Raw genomic sequence first — 14,667 nt, 5'->3', positions numbered from 1 at the left:
TTTAAATGAATGATTTATGTATGATTATGTTCTATTCCCCAGGGGAAAGGCTACCACAGCTCCTCCAGGAAGTAAAAAGTGGTGGTGGTGATTAAGGCAAGTCAGCTAAGTTGTAACCCCTCAGAGAGGTATCCCCTCCTGGGAAGGTTTCTTACATATACTAACTCAAGCTGGATTTCCCAGAGACCAACAGACAAAGACAGGATGTTTGGATAAATAGCCTGGCTCAAGGCCTTCTTTCCTGATCCAGCAAATGGACGGGACCTTCTGTCCCAAGGATGGGAGGGGCAGTCCTTGCAGAAGAGTTGGAAGGACTTGAACTGCTAAGGTCCCATAAGACTGATGGATGACCTTTGGTAAACTGTTAGCATGCCTATAGGAACTTTTTTTCCTTTAATATACTTTCTCTATAATGTTTTTACCTGAAGAAAAAATGTGCTTGCTTAGAAGGAGCTGTGTGGTAACTTATAACTGTGAGCAATACACTGGTCATAGTCACTGCCTGTTTAGATAGTCTAGCGTGGTAGGAATAGCGCAATGTAAGGCAGGAGACTATGCAGCCTTAAAAGAGCCTGGTCAGAAGGTAGTCAGATGCAGGTCTCTGCCTGGGAGAGGTGATGGCTGGGCATTGGAAACCTTTAAGTGGGTGCCCTTGTTGGACCACAGAGGGGGAATACTAGTACACTTGCCCTGAAACTAAGCCTGTGGAAAGGGACTCATTCAACAGACACACAAGCACAACAATAAACATATCCAAAGCAAACACTGCACTGTGGCACCCCTGCAGCACAGCTGTTACAAGATTGCCAAGGACTGGCATGTTTTCCGTAAATATTACACCTGGAAATAGAGAAAATGATTTCTCCAGTGTAGCACCTGCCTTGCAGAGCCCGCTTTGCAATAAGAAAAAAAATAATGGGAACAATAAAGACAAATGGAAAAAGTCATCATTGCTAAAGTGACAGAGCCCGCAAGCTGGATAAGCAGTGTTTTAACCATTGAGGAGCCAGTCAAACTGTACATTGGCATAGACCTAACAATGCAAACAAAGCACTAAAAAGAGCTCGCCACCAAGTGCTTACAATTGAAAAATTACCACTTGACTTGGCAAAAGCAAAAATATTCGCAATATTTGATGCCATGGATGGATATTAGCAGGTGCTACTGGATAATGAAAGCAGTTACCTCCCCACATTTTGGACACCAGTATGTAGATACATGTGGTTGAGAAAGCTGTTTGGGATTAAACATGCAGTGGAAGAATATCAATGCCAGAAGACAGACATACTAACAGGACTCACAGGGATTGGTCTCACACCTGATGACATTCTGTTGTATGGATGTGGAGATAGCATGGCAGAAGCTGTGGCAGACCACGACCACAACCTCATCTGTCTACTAGAAAGAGCCATGCAAGTAAATTTAAAATTAAACAAAAACAAGATGAAATTTCAATTGACTAAAATACCATACGTGGAACTCTTATCTAACATCTCAAGAGCTATGACCCAAGGCTGAAAAGCTAAAAGCAATAGAGCAGATGTCCATACCCAAATATATTAAATCAGTTCAGAGTCTATTAAGATTTGTGAACTGTCTGACAGAATTTCTTCCAAGTCTATTGGTTCTGTTTTGGCTCCAACTGAAGGGGGTTTTATTTCAGTTAAGCAAGCTATATGTGCAAGTTATTTCTGTCACTGAATACACCTAACCCAAATAATTGCATATATCGGAAAATACATGCACAAAACCAGATCCTGGGGCACTAGGCGTAGGTATGGAAAGTGATGGGGGAAAAAATACTGCCAAAGGACCTTGCACCCAAGGAGCTCCAAATACATAAGAACAGCAGGCCCCATTAAAAACCCAGCCTTTGTCATTCTGCAGTGATTGTGGTTCTGGGGTGTCTACTATTCTAAGTATTTATTTTAGTGGTTACTGCAGAGCCTGCAATTGTCAATGTTCAGTTAGTGTTAGTGTTGCTAACTTTAAGCCATGAAAGCAAGGCTATTTGAATTACAAATGGCTTGTGCTTCTATCCCCAGTTCCCAACGTTGAGGTTAATTCCTGCCGTATCCCTCTCATACAACTCCTGAAAAGACAGGCAATTTACTGTAGAAATGTAACAAATACCCCAAATCAGAATGTTTTCCTCATAGCCACAATACAGATACTTAAAATTGTGGGTTATCGCCCAGTGAAGGCCAAGTATAATTGAACTTCACTCCTCATTCTGCCGTGGTACCTCATGACAGCCAAAGCCTGTGCTGAGTCCCATTCCCTTAGCCATCCTCCCTCTATCCCATCTCCATTGCTCAAGTATCCCTCCTGCTGATATGGCTCCTTCCATCCAAATAGTGCCTGCCTTCATAATGACTATTAGCATCTCAATTATGATTTGGTATTGACCAGATACCAATAGTCTTTGTATCTGATTATTTACAGAGAAGTAGAATCATCCAATCCCCAACAGATGTAAAACCAAAACCATAGGACAGGGAATTCCATTAAATACAAGACTATACAAGACTATATGGACAAAATAATTGGATATCTAACTTTTTATTGTAAAAGAAAAATATTACTTTTCTCTTCAAGTTCATGTGATTTTGGAATTATGATTTAAAAGTGAACATGCTTGGGATTTTCAGTTAGGCTTCTTTTTTAAGCTCATTTGTTTAGTTTCTCAGTTTTAAGAATTACACATTGTGAAGCCATGCTCATACTGTGGAAGGATCTGCTCCAAGAAATTTCCTGTTCAGTATATGTCTATAATACTGAGGTAGACACAAATGATGTCATGCCAGATATCCTCTTCCTGCAGCAGAAGCAGGGATCACATAGGAATTAACTGAAAGAAGACCTAAACTGTTGAGTTGTATTTCTTTGCACAACAAAAAATAGATAGTTTTTCTCCTGCATATGGTAGTGAATCATACAACTAAAATATCCAAGCTCCTTAATTCACACTGCACTTGAATAAAGGATTTATCAGTTAAAGAAAAATATATACCATTGTGTACATTTTTCAATAAAACTGGGCTTCTGTCCATTTTTGCTTCTTTATAATATATAAATATAATATATATAAAGGCTGCTTTCCTTTTACATATGAATTCATGTCTTGTCTACACTGAAAGACCATGGGCAAGTCTATAGGGGTCCTAGGCACTGTGGTATTACAAATAATAAATAACTGATTCGTTCCTAATTGAACTGGTTAAGCACAGACAGTTCAGTGTGTCTACACTGGCTATGTTGATTTGTGTACTGGAATCTGAGAGCCAAAGTCAGACGGGAACATTTTGATCATCCAGCCTGACCTCTTGTGTAACACAGGCCATAGAACTTGCGCTGGTGGTTTACATTTTCTTCTAGGTTATTGATAAATAGCGTAGATACAAGAAACCGATTCCTGTGGGACCCCACTAGAAACATACCACTTGATGACAATTTCCCATTTATAATTACATTTTGAATACTGAAACCCTGTGTCTACACTAGTGCTGTGCTAAATCTTTTCACTTACAGTGACCTCTTGGAAGGTACCCCACTGTTCCTGGCACAGTTCCCAAAAGCAGTGGATTCTGGGTGATTTCAAAAAGCAGCTGCATTGGGGACAGTAGAAGGACCATTTTAATCTATTTCCTTTTATTTTTTTTGTTTAATGTAAAATAAACATTAAAACTACACTAAGATAACAATCTGAGATTTGAACAGCACAGAAGGCTTCAAGTATGCTTTCCCCATTAACTGTAACTTGGCTATATTGTACATAGAGGAGGCATCCTGTTATTAAAGTTATCACTATGTGTAAAGGAATAAAATATGCTACATGTGAGACTGGTGTTACAGTTACTGGGGGAAACCATAACTTTGAATTTCCAGACTTTAGTACATAGATTGCATTAACACAGGTTTTTTACATTTCATTAGAAGAAATTATCATGATTTATAATTTAAGCCTCTTTAACTGAAGGTCAGGGCTTTCTCACTAAATACCTTGAAAATTTGTTTGACTAAGGCAGCCGAAGAATGGTAAATAAGAGCAAGTAAATGTATTTGCTGAATAATGTGAATGATTTATTTTTTTAAGTGCTGGAATGCCACCAAATGAAAGCTGAAATACACTGTGATTGATTGATTCAGGATGGTGCCTTTCAAATTATGTTCAATAAAGATTTGTGGATTCAATTTGCTATTGATTGTCACTTTGTATTTAGTATAATTCATTCCACAGCACTTAATGGTATAAATGGTTATTTGTCTTAGGGTCAAATCTCCCCTCATGCCTTAGAGGGCATGGACATCTCCCATAGAACTGATGTCGCTCTGTTGCACAGATGATCGAGGGAAAGCCCACAAAAGTATTGGGGGTGGGACAGAAAAGGACAGAGAAGTAGTAATGAGTGAGAAGAAATGAGGCTTGGTTGGTGGATCCACCACAACCACAGATCAGCTGTTCTGCCTTTGCTTTACAGTGGGCAGTGGAAGTATTACAACCTCAGGACAGTTGTTCAGATTCAATGACGACTTATGATACACTTACACTTAATCTGTGCTCTTGTGCGATATCATTCAGATTCTGAAATAAACTTTCACAATAACGTTGTGCTTTTGAAGACATCAGGACAAAAGCAAGAGTCATTAATCATTCATTTTCATGACTTTCTACAGGTGGTGAAATATCGATAACTCTTTTTAATGCACCATCCATTAACCACAATATTCCATCAGCTAAATGCAGTGTGTTTTATAAGACTGTAGTCAGCACCAAGAAAACTCTTACCTAGTAATGTTTTGATACCACGAGTGAACTATCAATTCATCTAACCACTGTTTCTACAGTTAAACTAGCATCATGTCAGGCCCATTTCATTCCAATTCCTAAGCCTGTGCTGAAGGCTAAAAGTCCTGAAAGCAATCCTTAAAAAAATCAGATAAAACAAAAGATAACTGTGGCTGCTTTTGCCAAGCACAGAATTCTTGCTGGCTGCTCTCATCAGCAGTCTGGCCTATTAACCTCTATGCCTTCTATTTGACAGCAGGTGACAATGTTTTTTGTGATGTTCCAACATGATAAGATGGCTAAGTCTTCCCTCCCCCCCCCCAACTTTTTGAAAATGTCTCTAGTGTCTGTAGAGAGAAGACAAGTCATGGCAGAAAGTCTAAATTGACTAAGGGTACATCTCCATTTAAGGTGGGAGGTGCGATTCCCAGTTTGCATGGGTACCTGTTGGGTGGCTAACTCGAGCCACCACCCATGCTATCCTGGTTACTTGGCTATCCTGTTGTTTTTAGAGCTGGGTACATCTGTGTGACCTGGGAAACACACCTCCTAGCCCAGTTGTAGACAAATCTTAAGAGTGAGCCAAATCTTGTCTGCTAGACAGATTCTTCTGCATCCACTAGAAGCTCAAGGTAACAGGTCTGTTGTCAAAGCCTCAGATTCACCATACCTTGACTTTACAGTAATCACGCATTCAGCTTCTGGAAGGATGTGTTCAGCCTTTCATTCTTCCAAAGCAGATACATTAGAGTCTGGGTCTTTTGGATAATACCTTATAGCTCTGTCTACTCTGTGGACATGAAAGATCACACGACACTTTAAAGTTTGCTGCAATTTTCTAGGCCAAATTTTACTCCTCCCAACCATTGTGCACTGGGCTATTTCCTTTACTACTGCTCTCCACTGCCAACGTGGCTGTTTTTAAGTGCTGCCACGTGAAAACTATTGCTCATTAAAATGTCTAATTCCAACCATTTTAAAAGTGAACTTTAAATTATTTAGGGGCAAACCTTGAGGTCTGGATATGTATTCTTACAGATCATGTTAGCCCCATATGATTTGTAAGCAGAGATAAACAATCTTGAAGGGGGCAGCTGGCTAAGAATCAGTTCTTTGGGAAAAGTGTATACAGTCATCGTTGAAGGAAGGCTTCCTTACTTCCCTCACAAGCCCAGAGTAGCTGTGGCATCAAGCAAGCTATGCAGTTTAGTCTGTTTCTCTGCCAGAGAGCTGGGAAGGTCAGTATTAGGGGATGAATTGCACAGAAAAAAATAAGCACAAATCAGGCTTAAATTAGAAAAGCACAATATATTCATAATATGGCTGTGAATCTACATTAACTATATGGAGTCTGATGCACAACTGCAGGGGCGGCTCTAGGCATTTTGCCGCCCCAAGGACGGCAGGCACGCTGCCTGGGGCAGCTTGTCTGTGGAGGGTCCGCTGGTCCCGCAGCTTCGGTGGACCTCCCACAGGCGTGCCTGCGGGAGGTCCTCTGAATCTGTGGGAACAGTGGACCCTCCGCAGGCACGCCTGAGGGAGGTCCACTGAAGCCGCGGGACCAGCAGACCCTCCGCAGGCAAGCCACCGAAGGCAGCCTACCTGCCGTCCTCGCGGTGCCGGCAGAGCGCCTCCCACGGCTTGCCACCCCAAGCACGCGCATGGCTTGCTGGGGCCTGGAGCCGTCCCTGCACAACTGGGTTGTAGCAAAGAGCAATGGCACATAATACACAAAAGCCACTTCATTACTGTATATAGGGATAGAAGATAGAAATAATGCAGAACCCTGTTAGATATTTAATCATAATGTACAACTCAACTACTATTCTTAAGTTTATTTTCTTGTTAGTTGTTTACTGGAGAATTATATGTTCTGCATATGTCTGTGTATGTGCATGCATGCACACTCACACTCCCACTCAAAGATATGCAGAAAGGCCCACATTTTAATAATTTAGTTTCAAAGCCTGGTCATTTTAACAACTTTGTCTTACTCTATAATATCCCCAAACCCTCTGAACATCAGTTTCTCTGTATCTTTGCTTTGCAATGAATTGAATGAAGCCTTAGCAATCGGCAGGGAATTAGTGTACTTGTAGCACTGAACTCATTCTCCCCCCTACTTTAATCAAAACTAGCAAGTTCAAAAGGAAAAAGGGGTAGAAGGAATTGCATATAAAGCTGGAATAACTTTTCTGCTCCTTCCTTAACTGGGATCATTTGTGACCTGGCACCGGACAAAAGAGTTTAGGAGAAGACCGAAGAAGAAAATTGCAAGCCATGCAGTACATGTATTGGAACTGACATGTCTAATACCATGTGATTCATGGAGGCTTTGGACTGCACTAAATAAAGAGGTACAACAGCCTGCCCGTTGCGGGCAGAGTGGATTACATTTCCTAACGTAATGTAAAGAGGAGATGCATAGTAAAGAATACCGCCAAGTTGTGGTGAAAAAGCCCACTTCAGTCTTAGCTTGAAATACACCTCTACCCCAATATAACGCTATCCTCGGGAGCCAAAAAATCTTACTGCGTTACAGGTGAAACCGCATTATATCGAACTTGCTTTGATCTGCCAGAGTGTGCAGCCCTCCCACCCCCCTGGAGCAGTGTTTTCCTGCATTATATCCAAATTTGTGTTATATCGGTCGTGTTATATCAGGGTAGAAGTGTAATTTAAAAACTTAACTTGCCCAGAGTAATTGATTTCCAGTGAGAAGCAAGTGCATACGAATATGGGGCTCATAAGCTGGTTTCCATTGAGTGACTATTGGACACCATTGAATTTACTTTATAACATAGGTATGGAAAATCACCAGAAACCATTTAGATTAAAGCTGAAATGTATAAAAACACACTCACCTGAAAGTTATTTTGGGAAGCTGGTTTGAATTTTGTGAGATTCTTATTTTGTCCAAATGGGTTCATCCATCATTATCAAAAAAACTGTATATGAAAACTGATCCTTACTTTGTTTAGAGGTGAGACCATCACCAAAGCCAAAATGCAGCATCCAAGCACTACCTACACTTTACACCACTTGTGGTACTGAAAATACAGCCAACGTGCTAGATTTCAAGTCCTACATGAGGGCAGTTTTTCAGGAAGCAAACCTGTAGAAACAAAGATGGACCCAAACTAGAAGTTCTGAGTCACAATTTGACAAGCAGATGGGTTAGTGGATCTGAGATATTGGCTTCATCTATTACAAAGAAGGGTCCAGCTTTAAGTTTGGGGAAGTTTCATGCTAGATCTCAAAGTTCAGGAATGCTGGACAAGGCTCAGCTAAAATCATATAGCCAGACTAAGTAGGCAGATGTGCAGTGGGGCCACGGGAAAAAGAATCCTTTTTGGGACCATCTGTGGAGGCTCTTTCAGGCTAATAACTAAAGCAGCCCTTCACAGAATCATAGAAATGTAGGGCTGGATGAGATCCCAAGAAGTCCTCTAGTCCAGCTCCCTGCACTGAGGCAGGACCAAGTTAACGTAGACCACCCCCGATAAGCGTTTGTCTAACCTGTTCTTAGAAACCTCATGCCCAGTCCCCATGCCCTGCTGAGGAATGGATTGCTGTATCATGCCTCCCCATGCCGACCTCCCCACTTGCATACTTTCACAGCAAAGGAGACCTTCATGACTGCAGAGGAGGAGTTTCCCCTTAACTGAAGTCTTTAATCTGAAGTAGGCACATTACTGAGGAAAGGAGCTATAACCTTATCCTCACAATGGTCTCAAGAGTTCATCTCCACAATGGCCCAGCCATGAAAAATTGTTTTGACAGAAACTGAGAATCCTTCTGCACAGCCTGTACAGGTGGTAAAATGGTTCTAACTTTCCCATTCTAACACAAGCTCTATTGACCAGGAGCACTATTAATAATAAATTCTCTCTTTCCCAGCAACATGGACTTTATATCCTCCAGCTGAATGCCACTCTATCATAAAGGAGGCATTCTGATTTGTTTGGGGACTATTGCACGCACACTTGTCAAAAGATAGATGCTGGCTTTTTAAGGAGAAATATACAGCAGTTTAAGCTTAGCTGAGATCACTAGTCTCCAGTGAATGTTTGTTCACACCAAGAAAACTACAGACCAGCTTCAGTAAAATTGGCAGTTTCTGTTCAGAGATGCCCAGGACTGAAATAAAAGAGATACTACAAATCAAGAATGAAGTGCATTGGCAGAGCTGTGTGGAGGTAGATTGTATTGCACCTGCCTGCCCTATGCCTGGTTCTCAGTCTCCCCTGAATATTAGAATGCCAGGGGAAAGCTGCAGGTTAGGGGTGAAACCCTTTGGCAACAATGTCCGAGACGTAAGGGGTCATGGCTGACATATTTGGGGCAAGTAGAGATCAAGTTTCAGGGGAATTTGCAAAAACAGGCCTGAAACAGCAGAGATATAACAGCTGAGAAGCAAATTGGCAACCTTTTGAGAGCAGCAGAGAGAAAAAGCAGGAATGTAGTAGCTTACAGATCAGGAATAAGGAGTAATTAAAGTGCTAAGTGGATCAGGACTGGAATAAAGGTGTGTAGATCAGAGTTCAGGTGTATTGGTGGAGCTGGGTGAAGAAGATTGCTGTACTAGAACAGAAGGATGTTAGTGGATTACAGCAGTGAGTTTCAACCAGGGGTACTTGTACACCTGGGGGTATGTAGAGGTCTTCCGGGGGCACATCAACTCATCTAGATATTTGCCTAGTTTTACAACAGGCTATGTGAGAAGCACTAGTGAAGTCAATATAAACTAAAATTTCATAAGACAATGACTTGTTTATACTACTCTGTACCACACACTGAAATTGAAGTATAATATTTATTTTCCAATAGATTTATTTTATGGTTATATGTTAAAAATGAGAACAAAAGCAATTTTTTAGTAACAGTGTGCTGTGACCCTGATTTTGTAAGCAAGTAGTTTTCAAGTGAGGTGAAACATGGGAGTATGACAAATCAGACCCCTACAAGGGGTACAGTACTCTGGAAAGGTTGAGGATCACTGGGTTATAGGTTTGGATTAAGGTGAACCAGAGGGGGAATGAATAGCTAAAAGGTATTGAATTACAGGTCACCCTTGAGTTACATTATCAGAGGTATGAACAAACTCAGGACCAACATGGAGAAGATTTGGAATCAGGTTTGGCAGAGTTGTAGGTGAAAGGGGCTGTCCATACCAGAATAGCATAGGTGCTGCAGATCAGTACAGCATCGCTTTGGCAATGGTGTACAGAGAGCCCTTGCGTGAAAAATAGCAGTGTTTGAAAGCTCTGGGGTCCTTGTATGGAAATACCAGGTTAACAATGAGATGCATTGGCAGAGGTGTAGAAGTCAGGTGCAGTGGAATGGTGGTTACTATACTGAGGAGGTGTATTGACACTACTTTTTGATCAATGGAATACCATGGAGTGGTGAGCTGAAAGTTTATTTATGAGCATTCCAGTAACAGAACACGATTGGAGGCATCATTTACTTTACCCAAGAGGGGAATGTGTGGTTTCTTCCACTACAGCAAGTGCTGTTCTAGACACTGACTACAAAATGCATTTAGGGAGATGAGAGATTCACATCCTTCTGTACCACAACACACATGAACGCCACTGGCCAAAGATGGGTGTTGAAGTGAAAAAAAATGACATTATTCTACTCAAACCTCACTTTCCAGAGTCACAGTCCCATAATTCCTCATATTCCATTCTAACCCTCCTCTGACAGCTCCCTATTCCACCTTCCCTCCTGATCTGTGTCTGATTTCCACTCTCCACAGGTTACACACACAGCTAGGAAGAAGGAGGAAAAAAAATGCCAGTGCCGTATACTGTGTTGCTGCAGTCAAGAAGTAACCCCATGTGTATCACAGCGTGGCTATTGTTAGTCTGACAGTAAGTAATGTCTTGGTATTTTTGTTATATTTTCCATGTGGAATTGAATTGGTTGTGAAAATATAGAACATCAGTGGATTTCAGGAATTAAAATCTTTCCAGATAGTCTAGTCTTAGTGTCAAAGGCATTGAAAGTATGTCTTTTTATGGTAAGAACACTAAGCAAATCAAAGGTTAAGAAATTTACTTAATTTGGCATTGTATTAATGCAAAACAATCTTTCTTTTCTTTTTATCATAGATATAAATCTAATCAGCATCAATTTGCGAGGGGTGGAGGAGAGGAAAAATGCAGGAGACTTCTGTTTTTCCCTGCTGCCCAACCTCCAAAGCTCCAGGTCACAGCCACAATTGGCTGAGAAGAACTGGCTGAGGTTTCAAGTTAGCTGAAGGGACTGTCAACTGAGCAACACAACACATTTCCCACATCCTCCTCTGAAAAGGTTTCCACACATTTTGGATTAGGTTCTGTTGTTTTATCTGATTCCGTTCACTCCATCCCTCTTTACTAAAAATGTTTGGAACTGTAGTTCTCCTCTGTGGAGAGACCCAATTTCAAGGTGACACTATTGCTATTCTGGAACAGCAGAATTCAAAAGGGCACTTTTTCACTCTACCAGGGAGCTGTCTCCCATGGTGGTGCTTAAAGATAAATATAATCAGCTCAGAGATGCTGTTATGTCTCCTGTTTTCTTCCTCCTCCTAGTGGCTTGATGACTAGATCAATTGCTTAATCAGGTCAATGAATATTAACAAGAATACGGGCAACCTCTCTTAGCTGAATAAGGATTGAGCTATCCTGTTTGTGTACTCTGCACTGGAGCTTTAGGATGAGTTTTCAAACTAGATAAAATGATTATTTCTCCTAGGAACTTTCAAAAATAGTTAGTCAACACATGCTCCAGTCATAAGCATCAATTTAATGTCTTTTCACATCTCATTGTAGATTCATGTTTCTCTTCCATGCCTAGTCCTAGCCTAATCCTGCAAACTGCTTACTACATAGAGTCACACACTGGAAATCAATTGGACTACTCACAGAAGTAGAGCCTATTGCTTGATAAGAGGAATTCGCAGGATTGATCTTTAAATCAGTAGCAACACCATGTCACTTTCCATATTCTTGCCGTGACTCCTACATTGCTGGAGGTCCGTATTTCACTCTGGTGCTGAACTTGGACAAGGGCCATTGTTTCTGATACAGAGATGTCAAATCATGCTTCTTCTCATCCCTCTGACTGAATCAGCCCAACCTGCAAGTCTCTGGTCAATCCAACCTTCCTCAAAGTAGATTTTGCTCCCTATTTACAGGAGGATATTGGCTTTTTGCATTTTTACTAATCATTGTAATGAGTTCATTGTCAGTGAAATGTGCCACAGAGAGTAAAGTCTCTTTATCCACAGAACAGGTAAAGCAGCAGTGAAAGTTTCCTCCAACTGTCCCAACAATGTGCTTCAGGCCTGGCCTGGCAAAAGATACTCCAGGGCTGAGAGGGCATTTCAGGGTTAATGGTTTATTCAAACCCTTATATTCTCTGCTGGGATTGCAAACAAAGCAGAAAATTAGAACTAGTAGTCGTTGTGGGATTGTGTGAGGTGGACAGCTGTCCACTCTGAACGGAACTGAATCCCCTGACTCATTCTACATCTGTCACCAAGATCATCTATCACACAGCAATGACTTTTGGTCTCAATAGCCATGGAGAAGTTCCAAGCTGGAGATATGGGAAGGAATGGCTCTATATTCTGATGCTACACTTCTGAGTCACCCCTGGTTCCACAGGTTGAGACACAACTTCATTGTGCTAGAATGGTGCCTGTAATAGAGATTAAATATTCCCATGGGGGTCCTGTGCACTCGAAATATGTCTAAAGGAACTGTGATAAAGTATCTGGGGAGGACAAGAAACAGATTCCTCACATTATCTTCCCAGCAGCTCTCCCCAGTGCTCTTTCAAGCCTCCTGACTTTAGCCGACCTTTTTGTCTATTTGCTGATCACGTGGTGTATTTGCCAATTTTATTTCTAATGTCTCAAATGGGAGCCTGTATCCCCCTGTTCCTGTATGATGTCACTACATAAGATATTGCATGGCAATGTTGTGATGCAATCTAAAGCTATACAAATACTTAACAGGTTTTCAAGGATCAACCTAAGGAAATCCAATCACTTGGTTAAAAATTGTTACACTTTACAGAAGAGAACCAATTTGGCATCGTCTTTTATGCCTTGACTGAAGGGCACATCCAGAAAATAGGCCGAGATCAGTCAGCTTTTCCCTTCGTTTCCTCTTCCTCCAGCACTCACCTCTTCTTCGCGAGGTTACAGGGCCATATTCCTTTTAGCACTAATTCACAGTCTTTCATTCAAACCGTGGTTCTTACCTGTGACGACACTGGGGATTTTAGACAGAAAGCTCTTGACTGTTCGGATAGGAACTCCACCTGCTTTGTCATCCTGCATTCTTGTAATTATATCTTCAATCTGGCAAGGGGGAAGGAAAGGATTACATTGGGTGTGCAAGAATAGTGACTATAGATATTCATAATACTGACAAAGTATTGGCACCAGCCAAAAACTAGGTGCCATGAAATCTTTTCATGTCATTTGCTAAGATTTGCTAAGCTATTCCAACTCCCTTGTCGATGGGGAGAAGGGGAAAAGCGATTGAGAATGTATTGATATGATTGGTTAATGCAAGGTTTACATGAACAATCTTAGAAGTGGAAGACTAAGTTCCAGACATGTCAACAACTTTCATTTTTTCCTATTGGGCCATATCTTGAATTCTTTACTCAGTCAAAACTCCCATTGAAGACAGTTGGCCCAGAATCACTAAAGTACTTCAAAGGTAAAAGTAAAAGAATTGGAAAAAAATGAAGGAAGTGGAAAAATTAAGTAAAATTTCAGATAGTTTTAGTTGCTCCTGGCAGTGGTTGCCACATATTTGAGAATAGCTGCATCACACACTCACGGCTCCAGCACATAAATAATGTAATCAATCCAAACGTGATAATATTTATTTGTTGTAGACTGATAATGTGGTAGGCCCTACACAAGGGGAAGAAAATTCCCGTCCTGAAGAGCTAGCTCATGACATCCAACATCATTTTTTCCCTCTTATTCCAGATCTCTCCCCAAAACAGTGGAACAAATCAAAGCTGAACTTGCATCCTTAAAAAGTGCAGTGATGCAAGTTACCCTGGGAGTGAGACCAATGGTGCTGTGCATATTGCTATACTGTTGTTACTAGTTGGCATCTGACTAGTTGACATTTGTGTGTGCGTGCGTGTGCACGCGCGCGTGTGATGTATGTGTAAAAAATAGTGTTGATGAAAGTTAGTATGTCTTTTTTTATTGACATAACAGGTACAACACTGGTGACAGCAGCTCCTCAAACATTCTAATACTACCTTCTCAACTACAGCTGTATGAAATAATGGATTTTTTTGTTTGCAGGCAATTATGAAAAAAACTAAAATTCATTTTGGTTCAGGATCCAAACCAAATTAATTTTTTTTGTCAAATCAAGAAATTGAAAAAGGCTTGTTTTGGATCATATGAAACATTTCATTTCAACAAAACCTAAACGTTTTGTTTCATTTTCAAAATTTTAAAATATTTTTGGGAAATCTGAAACAAAAAATAATTTAATCATTTCAAACTGAAAAATCAAAACATTTCATTTTGAAAAAAAATGTCAAAATAAAATGTAGATCTTTTTCTGAATTTTTGATAAACATCAGTTTAAAGAAACAGACATGAATTGGCATTTTGGCATTTTTTGCCTTTACAGCTGAGAATTTATGCCAATTTGGGGGAGGGGCTGTTTTTCATGGTGTGGAACACTTTACAGTCACTGCTGATATGGGCTCTCTTTGAATCAGCAAACTAGAGGGAGAATACTCAGCTTAATAATCACCTGAGCCATGCCACACTCTCTCTCTCTATCTACATGACCAGTCTGTAAATTTAGAGAATATTTTCCATACAGACAGCA

The 14,667-nt window shown here is 40.7% G+C and overlaps 1 protein-coding gene across 1 annotated transcript in view; it reads right to left on the bottom strand.

The window, feature by feature from the left end:
* The window catches only part of RGS6 (regulator of G protein signaling 6), a 492,500-nt gene that overhangs the window by 170,739 nt on the left and 307,094 nt on the right, over window positions 1-14,667 (bottom strand). Inside the window, exon 3 of the mRNA XM_050953554.1 lies at window positions 13,052-13,151. Coding sequence (XP_050809511.1) covers window positions 13,052-13,151 — 100 coding nt within the window. The remainder of the gene's footprint in view (window positions 1-13,051; window positions 13,152-14,667) is intronic.

The sequence above is a fragment of the Gopherus flavomarginatus genome, chromosome 5 (assembly GCF_025201925.1).
Source record: "Gopherus flavomarginatus isolate rGopFla2 chromosome 5, rGopFla2.mat.asm, whole genome shotgun sequence".
NCBI lineage: Eukaryota > Metazoa > Chordata > Testudines > Testudinidae > Gopherus > Gopherus flavomarginatus.
This window is presented reverse-complemented; position numbering and strand designations above follow the sequence as displayed.